We start from the raw sequence: 22333 nt of genomic DNA on the forward strand, positions 1-22333 counted from the left end.
CACTGGGTACCTCTGCAGGTCGTGTATACAGAGGCGTGGAATCCTCAGCAACATATGTGATAATACAGCCCCCGATACCGTACGCGGCTAGCGTAAAAGCACCCTCTCTTGCCTTGAGAACTCTTCATGAGAAGACGAAACCCGAAACTTCCAGTGCTGCATGCACCCATCAAGTGATTCCTGGATGGCTGGATTTGTATCGTCTGCGCAATAGCTCTTTACTATCGCATCCGTAAGAGATTGTTCCGTTCAGCCGCGGTGACGGGGCGGGGAAACTTGCGGAGACTGTTGTAAACGCTTTCTGAGTTGATAGTTCCAGATGTTGTACTCGTATCGAAGCAGTCATCGATAGTTCGCAGTGTCACAAATCCTTACCTTTGTATCTTGCTTGTCTAGAACTCCAGTACACCTTTCTCCGCGATTCATCCTTCCATCTCCTCTCTCTAAACACATGCGCATTTTCATCACCAGCAAACAACTCCTACTTCCAATCTAAGTCTCTCCACACCGCATCAAGCCAATGGCTCCAACCCCTTCCGAACCGACTGCAGAACCCATCTCCACCGCGCTCGAAGCCCAACTCCTCCCCCTCATCCACTCCCACCTCACCTGGCTCGGCGTCTCCTTCATCCTCGACTCACCCCCCTCCACCCGCATCAAAGTCCTCGACTACTCCAACCCCGGGATCCTCTCCCAAGCCCTCACCACGCGCGCCACGCACTTCACCTGCATCTCCCCGCACTCCTCGCACGTGGCCGCCTACGCCGCTACGCACCCTACCGGTGTAGCGGTGCAAGGCGACCTAGCCGCCGAGACCCCTGTGGACGCGGTTACCGGGCCGGAGATGTGGAGCTTCGACCTCGCGGGCATGGTGCTCGGCTTCCACCTCGCCCCGGACCCAGCGCTCGTGCTGAAGAGACTGACGGAGCGCCTCACAGCCGCCAAAGGCATCCTGCTCGTCATCGACTACCTGCCCCATCCAGACGCCGCGGTCGTGGAGGCCGGCCTCCGCAATCTCTTCACCGCCGCGGGGCTCGAGGATTTCGCTTTCCTGATCCCCGCGCCGCGCATCGTGGCTGAGGATGGGACCCCGAGAGCCGTGTTCATGGCTAGGGGGAGACGGGCCCCGACGGCGTGGGGGAAGTTGGGACGGTGGTTGGGAGGGATGCAGGAGGGGGTTGCGAGTCAGAGTTTCACGCCTAGGACTGTGAGGAGGGAGGGGTATGGGGGGTTTGATTTGAAGTCGTATGGAAGCGGTGAGGGGGGTGGGGAAAGGGAGCAGGGGCAGGGGTATGGGTGGTTGGATGTCAAGAACGTCAAGGTGGAGGGGAAGGGGGAGGCGTGGAATCCGATGAAGCCGTAGGGAGGCGCGGGTGGAGGTGTAGAGTCTACGGGCTCGGTCTTATCCGTTCCAGATGGGATCAGTGGTATTCTCAAGAAATGGCCTTCTTGCATGCAAGGTTCATCAAGAAAACGTGTAACGTCCATACGGCATACTGCTCTGATGCGTGATAATAGAGGTGTACGCCAAAAATGCTACATAACTCTTCACAAGACGCTTTTATTGTTCTATATGCTTGTCTATATCTCTCCATGCTCGATAGATCTTCCAACCTATGCACACTCACCTCTTCTTCTTCCCAACAGCCGCCGCCGCCTCTTTCGGCTTCACCTCCCTCACCCCACCCTCCTCCTTCACAACCGGCATATCAATCGGCCCCGCCAGATTCGGCAAAAACTTCGGCACCAGCCTCTGATAAATCTTATACTCCGGATACTTCTCCGCCGTAATCAGTTCCGTGAACCACGTGCTCGCCTGAAACAAAAACAGATACGCCAACGCCCCACAAAACGTCCAGTTATAGTAACCAAACGTCTCGAAGCAGCCCCACTGGTACAGGACGACCCAGATGGCCTGCTCGGCGGCGAAGTTGGGGTGCCGGGAGTAGGAGAACATGCCGCTAGTGCAGAAGCCGCGGTCCAGCTCTGCGCGGTCCCAGCCGAGGGGCACTTTGGCGGTCGCCTGGTATTGCTTCTTTGCTTGGTGGAAGTTCCACTGCTGTTGGTCGGCGAAGAAGGTCGCGAGGACGAGGAGCATGAGGGCGCGTGAGAAGACGATGTCGGAGGTTGTGGCTTCGGGGCCGGAGAGGCGGGAGGTGAGGAGGAGGACGTAGGTTGGGGTTGTTATGGCCCAGAGGAGGATCTGGGTGTGGTGCTCGGGTTAGTGGGGTGGACTGCTGGTGAGAAACGAGTGGAGGCTGGACGTACGCTCTGAGCAAAGGAGATGAAGAGCACGTTGAAGACGAAGAAAAGCCGCGGAGAAATCTTGCTGCGTAACACCTCCCACCGGTAGTCTTCTGAACCAATGGAGTAGCCGCCTTTGCGCCAGTAGTTGTAGGTCAGTCGCAACTAGCACGCGTTAACACTCCGTCGTCGGGCGGCGATGCAAGTTCTCTTACGCTCCACACGCAGCTAAATGCGATAATATTGTCCAGCCTTATGGTCGGCAGCCCATTCATATGCGCCCACAGGCAGTAGTGCGCATTGTATACCGTCGGCAATATACTCCAGAACCTGTCCACCTGACTGTAATTCTTATTGATCTCGGATGCAACCAGGAAGATGGGCACGAGGGCTAACGCAATGGCAAGGGCAGTGATGAGCGGGTTTGTGGAGACATAGAGCGTCTTGAGCTCCTCAAAGCTCGAGATATGCTGAAAGACCTGTTGCGGTAGGCTTAGGAGTTGAGGTAGGTATGGTGAGACTGTGCGGCCGAACTCTGCGCAGTCCGTGGCTGTCTTGACGACGGGGAGGGCGACGCCCGCAGGAGGGATTAGCATCGTGGCGGCGACGTGTGAGCAACTGCGTTCTGTGGGGTTGTACTTCTCGTAATCTGTCAAAATTCTGCGTTGGTGATGGATGAGGTCATCTAGCCTCGGCTCCTCCCGCTGAGATTCCTGCAGGGACTAAGGGCCGTTTGCCGCATCTCACACGCGATTTGGGCCAGGGGTGCGGCAACCTTCATTTTGGCCTTCCCTTCGACCAGGAACCATCTTGGATGATTGAGCCATTATTGCTATGCATTTCCTTAAGGAACAGACGTGGCATCCGGAGCTCGAGGGTAAAGAAGTCGTGGTAGATGGAATATTGAAAACTACCATGGTAAAGACACTCAAGTCACTTTCATAAGACTTCTATTATCAGGAGCATGTGGCATATAAAGCTAACGTAAGCTGTGAGCAACAGCTTCTTTCGGCGTGACTTAGTACCCTCGATTCTCTAATATCGGTAGATATCCTATCAAGAAATATAACGGCCAAGTCTTTATAAATACAGTAAATCACTTCTTCCGTCCTTCGTATTCTTGATCTATGGCCGGAGCAAGGCGACTGAGCGACTTTTTCGTTTGAGCACAATGGAGACAACACTAGCTGTTGTGACTGCCCCTCTACCCAGGCGCTCAGTGATGTAGAGAACTCGTTTCTCGGTCCCCTTTGTACTCCGCTTGACAACAGTCATGCTGCGGTGGGGGGTAATCTCTGAGAATGGGAAAGCAACTCACCTCGATCTGACATTGATAGTAGACGAAAAGCCAACAGAAATGTGCCTTCATGTATCCGGTGTTCTGCTGATTGGATGCTTCATAGGTGCCTTCTCTTAGCGGAATCAGAAACGCTGCCGGTGTTCCAGCAGAAAGTAGCAACCACGGCGGCATTCAAAGAACTCTACTGGGGGCGCAGTGGGTCGTTGTCATTGTTAGGTATTTCTCTGCCCGTACAGGTGGCTCTCTATATCTCTTTTTGAGACCCCTCATCTAGAAATGCGGAATATATCTCGACCATTCAACAGTCTCGTAAACGCTCGGTGGTAGCCTCCGTAGGCTAACAAAGGCTTCGATGAGCAAGTATCCTCGGAACACGCAATAGAGCGCACACAAGATCGTAAGCGGGACAATGACTCTGACCGGAACATTGAGGTGCGGATCGTGGTCGGGCGAAACATTCCTCAGTCTTGCCGCGAGGCCTTTCAGTTCGGCTGCCAAACCAATCGTTATGCTGCAACCATGAACCTTTTGTTCCGGTAGTATGCAAGCGCGATTCTTTAGGTCGTTGTAGGAGTATGCAATGACGGTACCAAACGTACACTCCGGCGAAGAATGCGTAGACTAGTTGATACACGCTTGCAGCACGCCACAACATGCGTCGGTCGTGCTAGGGAACGAGAAGTTCCAGCCAAGTACTAGTATGGAGGCGAATGCGGCGGTCGCAAACGAGACAAATAACACGTAGACAGGTTCTGCTTCGAGCCAGTTATCGCATGGTATTCGGTCCCAGGGTCGAGCGTTGATGGGCCGTGAGAATAGCGGAATGCCTAGCTTCCTTAGAAGTTCGATGTAGTATCCCCACACCAAGCTCAGAGTCCACTCATTCCGGCTTATAAGATCGAGCGGTGTACGTCGATATGGAGCTTGTGCGCGGGATCCGCCCTGGTGGGGAGTTAGTCAAAGCGGCTTCAAGAAGAAAGGTTACTAGCCTCAATTAGGATCTGAGCGATAGTGGTTTCACTCTTGAGGATGATCGGTCTGCTAACATCAAGAGGCTTATGCTTCCAGTAGTAGGAGATGGTGAGCATGATCAGGATGAATGACATGGTAGTGAGTTCAAGCGTAGTCAAGCTTAGACCTTGAATCGGTCGCCCGATGCAGTTGACGGTGAACCAGAGGGCTTGAAGAATAGTAACCAGCCTGACAAGCAAGTCAGTCGAACCCTGACATCTAGCGATAGCAGTCATTAACCCACCTAGCAATTCCGTCTGCCTTGTTTTTGTCATTTATATCCGCCTCGTCGATCAATGGGTACTCGATATATCCTTTAGTCACCAGGTAGAAGAGTTGCTCCGCATCGAGGGGAAATGCGGGCCAGTTCACGGTTTGAAGTACAAATCCGCCCATGTCAGCGTAGAATGCGAGAGTGATCGTCCAGCTCGTGTAGCCTTTGAAATGGAACCTCTGCAGAGATCGGTATTTCAGCCAGGCTACTAGTTGTACTGTATCAGAACATACTTGAACTGACCGGAGTGCAGATCTCTGCTGCCCCCCGGCAATACCAAGAACAAATGCCGGTCCCAGAATTCCGATGCACGCAAGATTGAGCTTGTCACGGAACTGATTCCAAGAGCTGTCTGAGATAGCTGGGAGATTTGGACAGACCGATGTCCAGCAACACAGTATGATGGTGAAGACGCAAGACCATATGACATCCACCGTTCCTCGGCTATTTGGCTGGGGAGTCCATCCCTGAGTAGGACTCTCTCCGAGTGGATTCCCAGTGATGTTCCTGGACACGTTACGAACCCAGGTAGCTAGTCACGCCGCGACCTAAGCAAGGCGAGTTGAGCTTGTGATTGTAAGCACATGGATACCGGAGTCGCTCGCAGAGGATGTCAGCACTCAATAACTATCAGTAGGATGGGCTATGCGTCAAGGAGGCTTAGAGATGGAGAAGATGTGTGCAGACTTCCATGCGCTGCCTCGCAAATAGCTCCGTGCCATACGCCCAGTCATGCAGTCGAATCCATGAGATCTCTTGAGACGCTCACAGCTGTTTCGTCAAGGACTGCTAAGCCTGTCCATGCATAGCCTCGTTCAACTAGCGATAGTGCATATGGCTTGGGCTGGGGCGCTTCTTCCCCCTGTCCGGACCGTCCCTCATGCAGATACTGTACCCTTTTATGATAATTTACTCAAAATCCGCTCTACAGCAGTAGTATAGGCCGAGTACAATACAGCACCTGTGCCAAACAGTGTGAAGGCTGAAATGTTTCGTTTCTCTTCGTTCTCTTGCATCTGGATTGGTGGTATGGCTTTTCAGCCATTTGGCCTTTGCTCCGGAGAGCCTCGCATGGTCGCATCTTCGCCTTCTTCTACAAATCAGCCTTGCGGTGCCGCCGCTCGCGAACGCATGATAAGATTTAGCGGCAGCCTTTTCTTGCAGACGTTCCGAACGTGTCGACAGACCCCATTGCTGTGCCGCAGCTTTCACTGTGTAACGTTACAATATGCAGCCACGAATCCTCCAGCGGTTTTCTCGACCATTGCGAGGGATCGGTTTCCGCGGACGTGGGCAGCAAGGCAGACTGTCCAACATTTCAGGTCACCCAATTACTTTACAAAAGCAAGGCTGCAAATATCTGTGCGTGTACGTGGAACGCTGCTCTAATAAACACCGTTCAGATTCGGTCCTCCGACAACATTCTCAAGACGAACGAACGCTTTTGATCCATCTCCAACAGATGAAAGCCCAAGGAAATACCATGGCAACCGGTATGCCCTCTCGGAATAACCCAGCCACGGAACAAGCCAAGGTAAGTAAGACGAAGAAAGAGGTCCAAAGGCGTCGGCCCTTGCTTGTGCGAAATGCAACATAAAGTTTCCAGCAAGCGAAGGTTGCGAAGCCCCCGTAGTTCACAACTGCGTAAGCAATCCATCCTGGGAATGAGGTAGTAGGCAGCGCCCAGTAAAACCCTATGTAGAGGATTGGTGCAAGGATGCATATGGCAATGCGCCAGTAGACGACGTACTTAGCCGCGGACTGGATGGACCACCTGAGTATTCCAACTGCTACTAGGAACAGTGGCACGCTTAACAGGAAAGGTGTGGCGAAGATGAAGTAGCTCTTCAACTCCCAGGTGCGGCCGCCGGATGAGCCTATCGCAGTCAAAACGGCGGCGGCGAGGTTGTAAGCGGGAACTGTTAGGTTGGCAGGCGATTCGTCTGCGAGGTTTGAAAGGGAGTCGTTTGTGAGCTTGCTGAGCCCTGAAAAGTCTATCGGCGTGGCGGGGGTAATGTTCATTCCGAAGAAGCCCTTTCTATGGTCAATCAAAGCGTACGTAGAAGGAGTACACGTGCCTACCGAAAGAAAGGAAAGTGGAACATAGAGAGCAGCTACTACGGTAAGCAGAAACAGCCTTTGGCTTTGTGTGAGGCTGAGATGATCGTAAAGCTGGTGATACAGTCAGTCTGCAGGCGACGAGAAGGGTACTTGAGCGTAGGATGCGGAAAGGTTGCATTGCTCTGACCATTGTTCGGAGTTCCTCAATCTTCTTTCCAATAAGCTTCAGTTCTTCATTCAGATATACCAGGTCTTTCTCAATTGTTGCAATTCGCTCGGCGAACGAGATACCAGCATCCCAGACGGCTTGTGTGGTATGTAACCGAGCAGTTGCTTCTGATATGCTGGATAACAAAGACAGCCCGTGAGCAATGCCTTGCTCGGCCGACAGCCTGCAGTCGTTTAAATGGACTAGATATCGAACCTTGCTGGCAGAGGGGTCACGGCGACCTGTTGTCTTCTGCGACGGTTTAGTGGAAGAACGCGCCGTTACTTCTCGTGGGTGACAAGGTTGTATAGGAACTTGTGCGGGGAAGCATACCATAGCATGAATCTCTTGCATCGACTGATTGACGAAGACACCAGTCTCCTCAACCATCTGCTGGTATACTACGAGAACCGACAGAAGAAGTTCGCTGGTAGTCGACCATGGCTGAGAGACGTTGGATGGCGGCCCCAGGAGAGTTTGCTCGAGTCGTAGGGTAGTAAAGAAGCGCAACATCCGAGATGACTTGAAAGATATTATCATTCTTCGAGAGGACACAAGGCAGATATCTGCGTACTGGAAGCTGGGAGGTTTCTGATACTGTTGCCAGATATAAATGTCAAAATCTCCTCTGTATCTGGGTGCTCGAAATTGCCACGTGAGGGCTAAACATATTCCATTGGGTTCCAAGAGGTTCAAAGGAAGTTGCGAGTGTCCTTGTGAAGACGTAAGAGTTAGCAGAGAGACCATGGTAGCCTCGAGTCTCCATTGAACAGATGGATAAGCTAGAGAAATTCCTAGGTACTTACTCCGCGACGGGATCTGAAGCTCCCAAGTCACTCTCTCGGAACTCCTTTCGCTCGTCAACAGACTCAGAAACAATACCGATAGGTTCCATTCTTGAGCAACAAGAGTTACTACTGATTTCCGCGGGACTTCATTCAGTCTGTTCAGCTTCCCCCCGAACGATGCGAACAGCTTTTCCGAGAAAGAGAACGTCTTGGATAAGATCTCCTCGTCGGGCTCGGCGGCGATGACACTTGATTTAGGAAGTCAGTCTTCTGGTATCAGGATACCGGAGTTGTGGCAAAGAATACCATAGCTGCAAACGATCATGCTCAGCAGAGCTCAAAGCAACTGCTAGTTGTTGGACACAGTACGAGAATGTCTTTTTGTCGGGAAAATGGAGGGCCTCAGGCTCAAGCCCTTCACGCTCAATGATTAGATATAATCGGACTTGCCCAAGGGGTTGTACACTTACATGCCGCCGCAGGACGCGGAACGATGGGATAAAAGTCCTTGTACCAAACCAGACACCGCAAGATATCAGCCACAGCTCTAAGTTTCAGTTGCCTGTAATCATCGAGAAAATCAAAGAGGTCCTTGTTGCCTTCAAGCTCCGCTTTTCGATCAATTGCGTGCTCGAAATCATCCAATGTCCGAGGCGGACGGAACAGTCTTGCCCAGATGTTGCCCGAGTTAGTAACTACGTCTCGCTGCGATTCCAGCGTCCGCTGCCGAGATGGAGGGCGTTGGTCCGACCGGTTGGAGGGATAATCCAGAAGGCGAACCGCGGCCATCTTTCACGATGAGTATATCAAAGAGTGATTATTATGTTCACAAAGTGACGGGCTGGAGACACAGCGATAGCTCAGAATATTAATGGGGCGTTGTTAAGCCGACCACGCACATTGCCGAATATTCCAAGATTAGGCTCCTCAGCCTGGTGATCTTACGGTGGCATTCGAAGTCGTGAACGTTCAGCCTCGTTTCGAGCATGCAGCCACAGATCCTTCAGCGGGCTTCTCCGACGAATGGGAAGGATTGTTCTTCGCAGATGTGAGCAGAGCCTTGCAAAGCAAGACATGGCGCATGCAAACATTGTTTCAGACGGACAGCAGCTAGGCTTCCCATCCTGAAGCGTCGGTGGTGAGTATCCAAAAGCAATGGAGTTTGATGGTAGTGCTGATGTATTTGACCGGGAAAAGCTGCGGTGTTGCAATCACGTGGTACTAATAAACCAATGTTTAGCATGTAACGGCTATGTCGATGAATACAGAAACAGCAGGCTACTGAAACATCACATAGATCGCCAACGCTGCCATTTCAAACGCTTTGCAAAAGATATAGATTGAGCCCGATATAATTGCCGCCACGTGACTGCGACACTGCGCCGCTTGCAGCTCTCGGTCAAGCACGTTACTGTAGCTAGGCTCTTGATATAGAATACCAAGGAGTCAGTATCCATCAAGGAAGGGCACAGTAGCCGGCTCAACGATGAAGCGCAAACAATACCTTCATAGTGAAGATAGTGCGTATAAGCTTAGGAAAGACACTGGAGAGGTAGCACAGCAGCATGCGAGTATCTAGGTATCTATATGTAGTTAGTTGCTGTATTAAGCGTGCAGTAACAGTAAGTGTGCCCTGCCTTAGTAGACACCGGCTCCTTGATAGAGCAATAGATCGTTGGTTCTCGTCATATGGTCTCGCGAATCCTATCCACGTAGATATGAGCTTCGAAGTCATAACCACAACGTTGATCATTGATCAGGAAGCTCCGAAAGTACCCTACAGCTACGCTGCTACCTCTCCACCAGCCTTCTTCTTCGGCCTCCGTCTTCTCTTCTTACCCTCTCTTACATCAACCTCAGCCTGATCAGTAGAACCAGTTGCAGGACCTCGCAGCCCATCCCCCTCATTCGCAGTACCCAGCTTGGCCTTCCAAGCCCCAGGTTTCGGCTCACTCTCATTACCAAACGTCTCCTTCCGCCACTGCCTCAGCCTCGCCTTCTTGCCAAGCTTCTTCTTATCCTTGCGCTTCTTCTCCTGATCTCGGAACGCCGCCATCTTCTTGAGGCCAGCGTACTGGTTGAGCTGACTATCATCCGCAAGTAGGATATCTAGCGGCGTGAGACCGAAGGTTGTGGGCGATGTTTCTCGGTACCGGAATGCTGCGCCATTCTTGCTGGACTGGGGGAGAGAGGCTTCGAGGTTCTGGTCTACGACTGTCTCAATGATGCGGCGTTCTTTGCGCGCGGCGCGTTTTGCGTCTGCTTTAGCTGCGAGGCGGTCCTTTTTGGTTCTCGGCTTGCTGCTTGTAGATGGCTCGTCAACGCCATCCATGTCTATGTCGCTGGCGTCCTGTCCATTCTCAGGCCCACCGACATCAGCTTCGTCGTCCGTTAATGTGAAGGCCGGTTTAGCCGCATCGTCGTCCGAGAAGTCTGGCACCAAATCTTTGATGTCGATATCGTCATTCCACTTCGGTTTCTTGACCTTTCGCTTCTTCTTGCCGCCTACGGCGCCTTCTTCATCGCTCGACACGCCCGAGACCCCCGCTTCATCACCCTCAGCATAATACGACTCCCCAAAGCGTCGCTTCATCTCCTGATCCCAACGATCATCATCCCAATCCTCATCAAGCACCTTCGCCCAATCATCCATCTGCACACTCTTACCCCTTAGCCCTGCCGCCTCCTTAATCCTTCCCACCCTCTCCTCCAGCTCCTCGATCTTCAGCTTCCGCAACCTCGCCTTCTCCTCCTCCCGCTCCGCCTTTTCAGCCTCCCTCCTCGCCCGCTGCGTCTCGCGCACCTTCTTGCGGCCGCTCAGCTCATCGCGCCGCACGGAGTACTTGGCAGCTGCGTCACGGGAGTGCGTCATCAGCTTCTCGTTCGCGCCTTCGGAGTTCTCGAAGCGGAGATTGTACGCTTCTTCGAATTCTTCGGCGCGGCGCTCTTCTTCTTCGTCGTCAGATTCGAGGGGCTGGAAGCGCGAGAGGGCGTCGGGGACCCAGGCGCGGGCTTGTAGGAAATTGGAGAGGAAGGTCTCGGGGTCTTTTTCGGCGGTGGCGACGTCGGTGTCTGTGATGACGGGTCTGGTTTTCTTGGTTGCGGTGGGGACTGAGGTGTCTTTTGCGGGCTTCTGCTTCTTGCGGAGGAAGCCGTCGTCGTCGTCTGAGCTTGAAACCTGGCCGTCTTGTTCAGCTGCAGCGTGCATCTCTTTAACCAGACTGTTCCTCAGAGCCTCTTGCTCTTGCGCGTATGTCTGCGGAGGTACATCATTCTCATCCTCGGCGTCTATGTTCCCCTCGAGTAAATTTTTACGATGGTAGTCCCGCAGATACATCGGCTTCTCCTTCTTTTCGCCATTGGCCGGTTCGGTAGCATCATCCTCTTCCCTATAAAACGTAGTGCTCTTGTCGTATACCCTCGGGTCCTTCGATCGGATCGCTTGCAGCGTAGCGGAAATCTCGGCGTCCAGGTCCTCCGTAGCTAGTAAGCCCTCGTCGTCCTCTGACTCATCCTCCGAAGAGGATTCATCTGACCCGGAGGCGCCACCGTCGTCTTCCTTGGCGAGGCTAGTCTTGCCATGCTTCTCTTCGAGCCTATGCCTCTCCTCCCGCTTCTTATTGTGTTCGAAGCGGCGCGCGTATTCTTCGTTGATTCTGAGTGAGACTCCACCGTCAGACTCGCTGTTCTCGTCGGCTTGATCTGGGCTTTCTGCATCGCTGGCCTCGGAAGCGCTGTCGTCGAGTAGCTTTATTCGCTTCGATGGTCGCTCGGGGGCGGCGCCTAGGGGAGTGACGTTTGCACCGGTACTGTCTCCAGCGTTACGCTTGTGTATGAAACCATTTGATCTCGCCATATCGTAAGACGGTCGAGTTTATCTGAGACGCAAAATTGTAGATTCTGGTGGAGAAAAAAGTTCGAGGATGCGGAGCGGGGATGGAAGAATGTCAGCTCCGGCTCAGCCCTATGAGGTATGCCGCGCCGAAGAGCTGTTGATCTTCCAGGATGGGCATGCGACAGTCCAACACATCAAACTTGCTGTACAGTAACTAAGATTTGTTTCCACTTTGTTGTTGGCTACGGTTTTAACTCATATCGCTACTCGCCGATGGCTTAAGCTCGTTCATAGAAGCCTTTACCTTCATCGAAACCTTGGAGAGAGTAATACGCCATGGCGGAGGAGCTGCCCGCGCTGACCCCTGTGGGGAAGCCACTGAGCTTGATGTAAAACTACTCGCTATGACTGATATCAATAGATTTTGCTAACTTGTCTGTTTACTTGCAGCCCCGTAGGACTGAAAGAAGCCGCCCTCGACAGTCCCACCTTCCGAGCAACAGCCGTCCACTTCGGAGAACAAATTGATATAATAGAGAAATGGCTAGACGGCTACGTCAAGTCCGCAAGCAAGCTTGCGCAGGAAGTTTCCACGCTGGACAGCCTTGTAAACAACTTCTTGGCACAGTCAACACCCCCGTCTCAGGTTTCGGAGGCAGTAATAGACCACGACTACACAATTCTGGCAATGAAGCGGTATGGCGACGGAGCTCGGGACTACTGGTCAAACACCTTCAAGGGCATCAAGAGCATCGAGAAGACGATGGTCGAGCCGATCAGAGCGTTCTTGCAGAATGATCTGAAGAGCCTGAAGGATACTCGCAAGACGCTGGACTCGTTGCAGAAGAACTACGACAGTCTCGTAGCGCGCTTCTCTGGTCAGGCCAAGAGCAAGGACCCGTCGTCCATACGCGAAGATGCATTCCAGCTGCACGAGGCGAGGAAGAGCTACTTGAAGGCCTCGATGGATTTCTGCGTCCTTGCCCCGCAGGTTCGTGCGAGCCTGAACAAGATGCTGGTCAAGGTTTTCTACGACCGATGGCGAGAGATGAAGCAATCACGGGACCTCGTGACGGGCACTCTAGCGAAGTGGGGCAATGAAGTCGAGCGTATCCGAGGGTGGAGTAAGGAGATGGAAAATGGGGAGAGGGCCTTCAAGCGAGAGCTGCAACTGGCTAGGAAGCAGATCGAGGACAGGGCGGAGCACGTGGCACGACCTTCGCGAGAGCTCGAAGACTATGCGTCCTCGACTATACCATTCATAGGTGCACAGGCTCCGTCAAGCAATCTGCCATCCCCTGCCAAAGTAGGTGGTGAAAAGTCGGAGAAGCAAGGATGGTTGTTCCAGCGGGAGTATACCGGGAAGCCGACACGAACTGTCTGGCGACGACGTTGGTTCTTCGTGAAGAACGGTATCTTCGGTTGGCTTGCGCAAGGCGCGCGTTCCGGTGCAGTGGAAGAGTCGGAGAAGTTCGGCGTGCTGCTTTGCAGCATACGACCAGCTTTTCAAGAAGAGCGGCGCTTCTGCTTCGAGGTTAAGACGAAGGACACTACATTTCTCCTACAGGCCGAGACACAGGCTGAGTTGACCGAGTGGATCTCTTCGTTCGAAGGTGCGAAACGTAAGGCCCTCGAGGACCCAGCAAGCACAGAAGCCTCTGGTGGCGATTCTCATGCTCTAGACGCTGCGTTTGCCATCAGTCCTCCAGTCGCACCGGAATTTGCTGCAAAGACTGAAGGTCATGCCACGCATCTGAGCGACGAGTTCCACGCGCCTGACCGGGCTGTCACGCTCGCCATGGGAGAGAGCTTCCCACGCCGTGGCAGTTTCGATGCAAGCCGACGCGGCACAGGAGTTGAAGAGAGCGGACGGGATCACGCTACGAGAATAATACAGAAACTAGACCTCCACCGGAAATCGACGGCTAGCCCGCAGCTATCAGGCAGTTCGTCGCCGACACCTGCGTCCGCCGGAGGAATTGCAACTCTGATATCTGCGAGTCACGGGACCATGATACACGGCACTTTGGTACCGTCTGTTTCTCCAATAACAACGCAAGCCCTCAACGTAGACCCCGTGAAACCCGCTCCTAGGGAGATTCCAACGAGTAGCTTGGCGCCATCGACATTGGCTAATCCTCCTTCAGCAACAAACCTTAGCAAGGCTGCGGTCATTTTAAGCAGCGAGCGAGGGTTAAGACTTGGAGCGACCGACGGAGGGATGCCTGGAGGGCTGATGGCGAACCTGTGGGGTTCTACCAACTGGGGTTATATCAACCGGCTGGAACGAGGAGAAGTCAGAGAGCCTCATCGTCTACGGAGCATCTCAACACCGCCGAGCCCTACGCATGCGGCTTCGCCTTCCCTAACGCCGCTCGGTGGAGATGCATCCCACGACGCCGAAGAGGATTTGACATCGCCTCGGGCTACCTCGCCGGCGGCTCGACATCGGAAGACTATCAGCCTTGGAACCGCTACTCCGCGTCTGCAGAGTCCAGCGAAAGGCCATGATGAGTTTCCTAATTACTATCCCCTACCCTTGAAGGCACAGGACGCTCAGTTCCGCATCCTATTCCCTAACGTACCTCGACGCGAGAAGGTGGTTCTCGTCTTCAGAGCCACATGGAATCCCAACGACCAGCAAGAATTCCCTGGCCGGGTCTACGTCACCGTTAGCAACATATACTTCTACAGCAATCACTTCGGTCTCATCCTTATCACTGGAACCAGCTTGTCATCGATCGAAGAAGTTACCGCTGCGCCGGGCAGGGACTGCGACTTCCTGTATCTGCACTTACAGCAGAGCGCTCGTAAGGACAACTTCAACAGAATCACCATCAAGATCTTCCTTGAGCCGTTGAAGCTTCTGCAACGGAGGCTGAGCTTCCTAGTACGCAACTGCAATTCTGAGACACCACTCCCATTGGAAGAGGTACTCAAGACTCTCATAAAACTGGAAGCCAACGCCAGGTCCGAGAGCCCCAGTGGCGAGAGTTGGGAAGATACGAACGGGGACACGCCTGTTGATGGTGCCTCAGAGCGGCGTGTCAACGACTTCAGAAGCGGTCTTCGCATCGATGGCGAGTTGTACGCTAGACCTGGAGCCCAACGCGTCGTGAGCAGGAACGCTCTGAAGTTCAAGCTCCCCTCTCACCCAGTCAAGTACGCGCCGCAAGGCATGACTCGGCTCGCCGTGGAGAAGGAGTTCAACATCAGCGCCAAAGCCCTGTTTCACGTGATGTTTGGCGACAAGAGCGCATTATTTCAGATGCTATACCGCGAGCGTTTGGCACAGCGTATAGTGCAGAGCCCGTGGGTCCAGCCGGAGAACGGGCACCACCGGAGAGAATTCGAGTATGAGATCGAGTATAGCGATTCGCTCGGCAAACACCAGCTGCACGGACTGGACTATCAAATCATCGAGGTCTTCAACGACCACCTCTGCTACGTCGTCACGGACAGGAAGACGCCGTGGTACTTCCCGCTGTCCAAGATGTTTGTGCTTACCACTAGGATCGTCATCACGCACATTTCGAAGTCGCGGTGCAAACTTGCGATTTATACCAAGGTAGACTGGGCCAGCCAGCCCTTCCTCGTTAAGGGTAACAGCTCATCTACCATCTAGTTCGTGCTCCAGGCTAATAATCTGCAGGCCTAATCGAGCGCCAAGCCCTCCACGACCTCAACCACGACGCCCTCGATCTAACCGACCTAATCGAAGACCAAGTCCACAAGCTCGGCAATGCCAGCCGCACCCAGAAAGCGATCCAGATCTTCGGCCAGCTCGGCCAACAGACGCAGGCCACGCAGCTCTCGGCCTCAGACATCCCCCCACCGATCCGCGAACGGCGCTTCAAGCTCAAGATCAGGACCGTATCGAACCTGTTCCTCGACGCCATGCTAGTCATGCTTTCAAACGCCTTAGCCACAGCCCTGGGCTCCCTCAGTGCATTTGTGGGCGGCATACTCAAAGCCTGCACCGCGCACACGATGCTTTTGGCACTCCTCGCCCTTAGCGTCGGCTTCAACTCCTTCCACTCCTACCGCGACACCTGGGGATGGTGGAGGGAGCGGAACGCAGGAAATTTCATGGCGCGCATAGGCGTGCATCCGAACGCGCAGATGAGCCGAGCCATCTACCTTGCGGACATCGACGCCGTGCTCACCAACACCTCCACCTTCGCTGGCGGCAGCAACACCGACAGCAATCAATGGTAAGCCCCCCCGCCCTCCTTGCCGGCTTCATCCTCTCCAACATGTCCAACACCGCTAACCACACCTCCCCTACACCACAGCCTCGACACCTTTCTAACCCTCCTATCCCAAACCGACCCCGATGCCCCTCTCTCCCCCACCACCCCCTCCCTTGCCCCTGCCACCCCATACACGGCCCCCTCAACACACCACACGTCCCGCCGCCTACACCGCACACGCCAGACCCTCGGCGTCTACCGCCACGACCTGCTGGTGGCACTGCGCGTCGTCAACAGCGTGGAGCGCGAGATGTTGAGAGCGGAATACGAAAACTGGGTTCTGGATGAGGGGCTGAGGTGTCGGAAGCTGAAGGGCATGTTGGGGGGACGGGGAGATGGGAGTGAGGTTGAGCGGTGGGTTAGGGGGTATTGTGGGGATTGTGGGACGGAAGTTGAGAGGGTTAGGGGTGGGGAGTGGGTGTGGGGATGAGGGGGTGGGGGGTCAGAGGTGAGAAGGGGAAAGGGCGGCGTTGGGTGGTTTGAGGGGCGTTTTGATACCCGTGGTTTCATTGTTTGGGGTAGGGAGGGCTGCTGGAAAACCGTGTGCCTGAGGGCGTGCTAAGGCTTGCAGTACCCGCAAACGCCGGTTGCGTCGATCAAGCCGTTCGAACTGCGGTTGTAAAAGGCCCCAGAATGTCAGTCTAGTAGTACGCGCTAGGACTGTTCGAGTCGACACGGCACACGGTAGCGAGCGAGGTCACAGGCAAGAGTGAGGAACGAGGCGTTTGAGTATATAGTACCCTATTCTTTCGCGAGCTCCAACAGCCAGGGTAATCTTTACCAACGTGCAAATCCCATCGGGAAAGCCTTCAGATACAACTTTGTGTTCAGGAGCAAGATGACAGCGCGGCTCTTTTACGACAAGGACTGCTCCCTTGACCCCCTCAGCGGCAAGACAATCGTATTCATCGGCTATGGAAACCAAGGCAGAGCGCAAGCTTTGAACCTCGTAGGCCCCGCCTTATACCGCTCTATAATGAACTCCCGCTTAACACGCCTACCAGCGCGACACAATCACATAGGCGGTTGGTGCATCATAGCTCTGTGAGGTAAGCAATCATGAAGAGAGTCTGAGAGGCAGCTTTTCAAGCCTGTTGCTGATGTCTGCGCAGTCAATACGGCCAGCTGAAGGGCAGCATGGAGGCTGATACAAGCCTAATCAGGAAAGACTTTAAGAGGGTCGCGGAAGACAGGATACTGAGCGGCGCTTTTGCAGAAGAGTTCACAGCTCTGGATCGTGACGGTCCCGGCGTGCAGAAGAAACTCGAAGAACTGTTTGAGGAGGCCAGCCACAGTGAGCTGGCGGAAGGTGAGGTTAGGGTGCGAGAAAGACTGGGTGTGAAGACCATATGAACAGCTACCTCGTATGATTGGGTAAAAAACGATCAGACCATGAGATACGATATCTAGCAATCCTACCCAAATACGTTTCCCTACCACTGAAGCTCTGCGGAAATCCTCCCATAATACAAGTCATTTGACCTTGCCATGTACCTGCTTGAACGTGCTTTGCGAAGCGCTACGTAGTTCCGGAGTAAGCATGTGCGTAGAATGCCAAGAAGCGCAGTTTTCCAGTCAGTCATTGGTTGCTTAAAGGCGATAGACGGGTGCGCTGAGTGTTGTGGCGCTCAGTTCTTGGAGAGGATCAAGAGATGGAAAGGTGCAGGGATGACAAAAGCTGCTCGCTTAGGTAGCCGGTGCCGGGAAATCCCGTGACCACACTTGCACATCGCGAGCCACAACGAAATTGCTCAGACCACCACCGCCAGCAACAATAACCATTGCCAACGTACCTCTCCACTAACCCTCCATACAGCACACCAGTCCGAGCAAGATGTCGACCTTCGAGCCAATCGTACGTGCCCCGCCTACCCGACAAGAAGCGCAGAGAGCGGCGGTCGCGCTGCTGGAAGTCATAAGATGATGAGAACACGAGGGCTGACTTGTATGCCTTCATCTGCAGGTCGTGATTGATGGCAAGGGACATCTCCTCGGTCGCCTGGCCAGCACGGTCGCCAAGCAGCTTCTGAACGGCCAGAAGATTGTCGTGGTCCGGTGCGAGGCTCTCAACATCTCTGGCGAGTTCTTCCGCGCGAAGCGTACGTCGACCCCCGAAGCCCCAGCTGTCGGCCAGCAACGCAGAAGCGGATGTGTTTGGTTGAGGAACAGAGCGCAGAAAGGCTTACACGAGGTGACCACAGTGAAGTACCAGGCCTTCATGCGCAAGCAGACCCGCTTCAACCCTACCCGTGGAGGTGAGTCAAGCCCATCCACCCGTTCGCCAGCGCCCACAGACGTGCTTTATCTGCCATCCGAACTGCCACTCACAGCATCTTCCAGGTCCCTTCCACTTCCGGGCCCCCTCCAAGATGTTCTGGCGAACCGTCCGGGGCATGATGCCGCACAAGACCGCGCGCGGTGCCGCCGCCATGGAGCGCCTAAAGACCTTCGAGGGCATCCCCCCACCCTACGACCACAAGAAGCGCATGGTCGTGCCCCAGGCACTGCGTGTGCTGCGCCTCAAGCCCGGCCGGAAATACTGCACCGTTGGACGTCTGGGTCATGAGTTCGGCTGGAAGTACCAGGACGTTGTTGCTAGGTATGTTGTGATATACTAATTTTACCTGGAGGGTGATGAGCTGGGGTGAGGAGACAGTGGCTGATAGTTTGTGTGCAGACTCGAGGAGAGGAGGAAAGTCAAGGGCGCCGCATACTACGAGCGCAAGAAGGCAGCACGGAGACAGCTCGCCGAGGCGCAAAAGAGCGCGAGCGTGGACGAGAAGACGAAGACGCAGCTCGCCGAGTACGGCTATTAGGTGGAGGTTGCCGGTCGGTGGCATCTGGTTTCATGTGGGCACATTGACATGGTTCGGCGCGAAAGCTTGGGATTGAGAAAAAGACCAAAAACATCATCACCTCACACCTTCGACCTGCCGGATGCAGAATTGCTCCTTCAGGAGGCGTACGGACGACTGGTCCTTCGCTGCTGATTCTCTTGCATTGAGTGGTGACGATTGTCATCCGATTTTGTTGCTCTGGCGCCGGCTTGTAGTACATCGAACGAGACTTGTCCAGAGTTTCAATTGTTTACAAACTCCTTCGAGGGTTCCCCGAAACCAAGGCTTGTGCGTGACATCGGTTCAACCACGTGCCTTTCACTGATGTCTGCATAGAGGTGCATGCCGCGATGCTGTTTTCTTGTGTCGAGCAGTCGGGGATGCGCGCACCTTACGTCAACAAACTTATTCGGTCTGTGACAAGACAGACCCAGTACTCTGTGATAATTCTATGCCCATATCACGTGCCTGGCACTATGACTCGCGCTCTGCTCGGGCAAGAGGACCTCGGGCGCTTGGCCCCAGAAAACGCCCTGCTTTTGCGCCGGCTTTCCCCACACTTTTAGCTCAATGAGCGGCCTTATCGCGTGAACCCCGAGGCAATCGTGAGATCGTACCTAGCTAGCTCCGGTGTGCTTCAATCTGCTTCCAGCGCTGCTCCCTTGCTCTTCCCATCCACTGTCTCTTAGAGCTTGTTCGGGGAGCATTGCTGCATCGCAGTAGCATTGTTTACCAGCCGCTCTGCATTGCGCATCCCTCACGCACAGCAGCACTGTAGCCTTATAGCTTCAAGGCATCGAAACTCACGTCCCATACCACAATCACGCCCCCAATCGCCCTCATTCCTCGCACCCACCACAGCAATGGCAACAACGGCAAAATCCCGCCTCTCCTCCCTCGTCGCCCACTTCATCCCGACCTCCGCCTCTCCCTCCCCCGACGCACCCTCGACCTCGCGCCCCTCATGGCAAAACTACACCCACACCCTCTCCCCGACCTACTTCCTCCCCCGCGCCGCCGCCATCGAGCCCGCCGCGCTAGCAATCTACCACGTGACCGCGAACAAAAAGATCCTGCGCCGCAGCTACGGCGAGGCGGCCGACCGCGCGCGGGGCTTCGCGTACTTTTTGCTCAAACGCGGCTACAAGAGGGTCGGTATACTGGCGCCCAACACGCCTGCGTTCTTGGAAGCCATGTTCGGCATCGGCGCCGCGGGAGCGGTGAGCGTGGCGATCAACTATAGGCTCAAGACGGGCGATATTGCGTATATCTTCGAGCACGCGGAGGCGGACTTGGTCGTGGTGGATGCCGAGTACGCGCACTTGCTGGAGGACTACAAGAAGGCGAATCCCAGTGTGCCGGTTATCGTGGATACGGACACGGATGCCGTGGAGGGGGAGCTGAGTGGGCCGTTTGACGAGGCGGTTACGGAGGGGTTGCGGTGGGATAGGGAGAATGGGGGGAAGGGTTGGAGTGGGCTGGTCACGAGCGTGGGGGATGAGAATGGGATTATCAGCCTGGCGTATACGAGCGGCACGACGGCGAGGCCCAAGGGAGTGGAGTATACGCATAGGGGCGTGTATCTTGCGGCGCTGGGGAACGTGATTGAATCGAGCTTGAATCCGCCGACGGGGAGGTGTCGGTATTTGTGGACGTTGCCCATGTTTCATGCGACGGGTGAGTTGCGCGTTGGCGGGCTTGGCGCTGGCAGAGCTGATATGATGCAGGTTGGACGTTCCACTGGGCGGTTACTGCTGTCCGCGGGACGCATTACTGCCTCCGAAAGATCGACTATCCGGAAATCTGGCGGTTGCTGAAGGAGGAGAAAATCACGCACTACAACGCAGCGCCGACAGTGAACACGCTGCTTTGCACGGCAAAGGAGGCTGAGAAGCTCCCCGTACCAGTGAGAGTTACTGTAGCCGCTAGCCCACCGACACCGCATCTGTTCGAGCAGATGACCAATCTGAATCTACATCCCATCCATACGTACGGCCTTACTGAGACGTACGGGCCGATCACAAAGGGCTACATCTTGCCCGAGTGGGATGAGATACCAGAAAAGGAGAAGTACAAGAAGATGGCGCGGCAAGGCCACGGCTTCGTCACCAGTGAGGCAGTCCGGGTGGTAAAGACCGACCAGCCAGACGGCGTGATCATCGACGTTGAGAGGGACGGAAAGGAGATTGGTGAGATTGTCTTCAGCGGCAATATCTGCGCCAAGGGCTACTACAACGACCCGGAGGCGACACGAAAGCTGTGGCTTGGAGGCGTGAATCATTCTGGCGATTTGGCTGTGTGGCATCCAGACGGCGCGGTACAGATCATGGACCGCGCGAAGGACATCATCATCAGCGGTGAGTGGCACGTGACAGCATCCTTTGAGTTTGCTGACTGACTGCTCTAGGTGGCGAGAACATTTCGTCAGTCGCGCTGGAGGCGATGCTGGCAACTCATCCGGACATCCTGGAGTGCGGTGTCGTGGCGGTAGCAGACTCCCACTGGGGCGAAAGGCCCAAGGCCTTCATCACGATCGCTCAAGGAAAGACTGTGAAGGGAGAAGACGTGATAGACTGGGCGAAACACCAGAGTGCGATAAGCAAGTTCATGGTGCCGAGAGAAGTCGAGATTGTGGATGAGCTGCCCAAGACTTCGACAGGAAAAGTGAAGAAGAACATCCTGCGAGAATGGGCAAAGGGCGCGGATAGAAGCGATAAGTAGGCAGGCGTGTAGATGCGAGCGTAGATACCTGTACAGCCTTGGGACTCCAAAGAAGCTTAGACAACATCTCCTTGAAGAGTGGCCTTCCGCTGTTGCCTGTTCCAGTCATAGCGTGATGCTGACGCGTCTGGAGGATCGTGAAGGGTCACCTGGGTCCTTCTTGAGCAGTGATAGTGAGTAGTGTCTTCAACAGCATCGCGATCTGCCTGGCTCCTTCCTTACGATCCGCATCTGGGAGCGGCAGCGGCGTGGCGTAGCGGTGAAATGAGCGGACCGTGCTGTAAGGCTGTCGCACGGCGGCGTCCTGATCCTCAGCCCTGCGAGGTGATATGACTCACAGGTTCGCAGGTTCGCAGGTTCGCAGGTTCGCGAGCTCTTCACGCCTTCAAAGACACCTGTCGAAGTGCACGCAACAGTAACTACCGCGTTGCGTGAAAAGAAAAATCTGCAGCAGAGGAGGTTAACTAAACTTGACGGCGACAAAGGCCGTGCCGTCTCCTGAATGGGCGACGGTCCTCGGGCGCTAGCTCACTAGCGGCTTGGTTGTGAGCAGGGGTGTCTGACGCGTGTTGCTCAAATACTTAACGGCGCTCCGAATTCCCGTCTCTCAAGAACCGCCAGAGTCCCCCCGCCCAAACATCCGCCGACGCAACCACACCGTTCATTGGCTTACCAAACGACCATTCCAGGCCGATGCATGCATGAATCCATGGGTGACGATGAAATGCGACGGCTTTCGACAGAACAACAATAAAGATCTAGTGCGATTCTCATGCGACCACGGCTTTCTACGACTTTTGC

The 22333-nt window shown here is 54.5% G+C and overlaps 8 protein-coding genes across 8 annotated transcripts; 5 read left to right on the forward strand and 3 right to left on the reverse strand.

Annotated features, from left to right (window-relative positions):
- Positions 1–520: 520 nt before the first annotated feature.
- W97_02714 (uncharacterized protein) lies at positions 521–1363 on the forward strand (the record flags this gene model as incomplete). The annotated part of the gene is made up of 1 exon (XM_007780613.1): positions 521–1363. One exon carries the CDS (start codon positions 521–523, stop codon positions 1361–1363), a length of 843 nt encoding a protein of 280 aa, XP_007778803.1.
- A 261-nt stretch (positions 1364–1624) lies between these two features.
- Positions 1625–2840, reverse strand: W97_02715 (uncharacterized protein; the record flags this gene model as incomplete). The annotated part of the gene is made up of 3 exons (XM_007780614.1): positions 1625–2203; positions 2269–2409; positions 2460–2840. 3 exons carry the CDS (start codon positions 2838–2840, stop codon positions 1625–1627), a joined length of 1101 nt encoding a protein of 366 aa, XP_007778804.1.
- A 1584-nt stretch (positions 2841–4424) lies between these two features.
- On the reverse strand, positions 4425–4951 carry W97_02716 (uncharacterized protein; the record flags this gene model as incomplete). Its single annotated transcript, XM_007780615.1, has 3 exons — positions 4425–4486; positions 4530–4744; positions 4800–4951. The coding sequence occupies 3 exons, from the start codon at positions 4949–4951 to the stop codon at positions 4425–4427; spliced, it is 429 nt and encodes a 142-aa protein (XP_007778805.1).
- Positions 4952–9669: 4718 nt separating this feature from the next.
- On the reverse strand, positions 9670–11742 carry W97_02717 (uncharacterized protein; the record flags this gene model as incomplete). Its single annotated transcript, XM_007780616.1, has 1 exon — positions 9670–11742. The coding sequence occupies one exon, from the start codon at positions 11740–11742 to the stop codon at positions 9670–9672; it is 2073 nt and encodes a 690-aa protein (XP_007778806.1).
- Positions 11743–12057: 315 nt separating this feature from the next.
- On the forward strand, positions 12058–16404 carry W97_02718 (uncharacterized protein; the record flags this gene model as incomplete). Its single annotated transcript, XM_007780617.1, has 4 exons — positions 12058–12110; positions 12172–15323; positions 15374–15935; positions 16017–16404. 4 exons carry the CDS (start codon positions 12058–12060, stop codon positions 16402–16404), a joined length of 4155 nt encoding a protein of 1384 aa, XP_007778807.1.
- Positions 16405–17111: 707 nt separating this feature from the next.
- Positions 17112–17327, forward strand: W97_02719 (uncharacterized protein; the record flags this gene model as incomplete). Its single annotated transcript, XM_007780618.1, has 1 exon — positions 17112–17327. The coding sequence occupies one exon, from the start codon at positions 17112–17114 to the stop codon at positions 17325–17327; it is 216 nt and encodes a 71-aa protein (XP_007778808.1).
- Positions 17328–17808: 481 nt separating this feature from the next.
- Positions 17809–18790, forward strand: W97_02720 (60S ribosomal protein L16; the record flags this gene model as incomplete). Its single annotated transcript, XM_007780619.1, has 5 exons — positions 17809–17829; positions 17938–18073; positions 18176–18229; positions 18315–18573; positions 18652–18790. 5 exons carry the CDS (start codon positions 17809–17811, stop codon positions 18788–18790), a joined length of 609 nt encoding a protein of 202 aa, XP_007778809.1.
- Positions 18791–19674: 884 nt separating this feature from the next.
- W97_02721 (uncharacterized protein) lies at positions 19675–21532 on the forward strand (the record flags this gene model as incomplete). Its single annotated transcript, XM_007780620.1, has 3 exons — positions 19675–20488; positions 20539–21168; positions 21219–21532. 3 exons carry the CDS (start codon positions 19675–19677, stop codon positions 21530–21532), a joined length of 1758 nt encoding a protein of 585 aa, XP_007778810.1.
- Between the last annotated feature and the right edge of the window lie 801 nt (positions 21533–22333).

Source organism: Coniosporium apollinis, assembly GCF_000281105.1.
Source record: "Coniosporium apollinis CBS 100218 chromosome Unknown supercont1.10, whole genome shotgun sequence".
Lineage (NCBI taxonomy): Eukaryota > Fungi > Ascomycota > Dothideomycetes > Coniosporium > Coniosporium apollinis.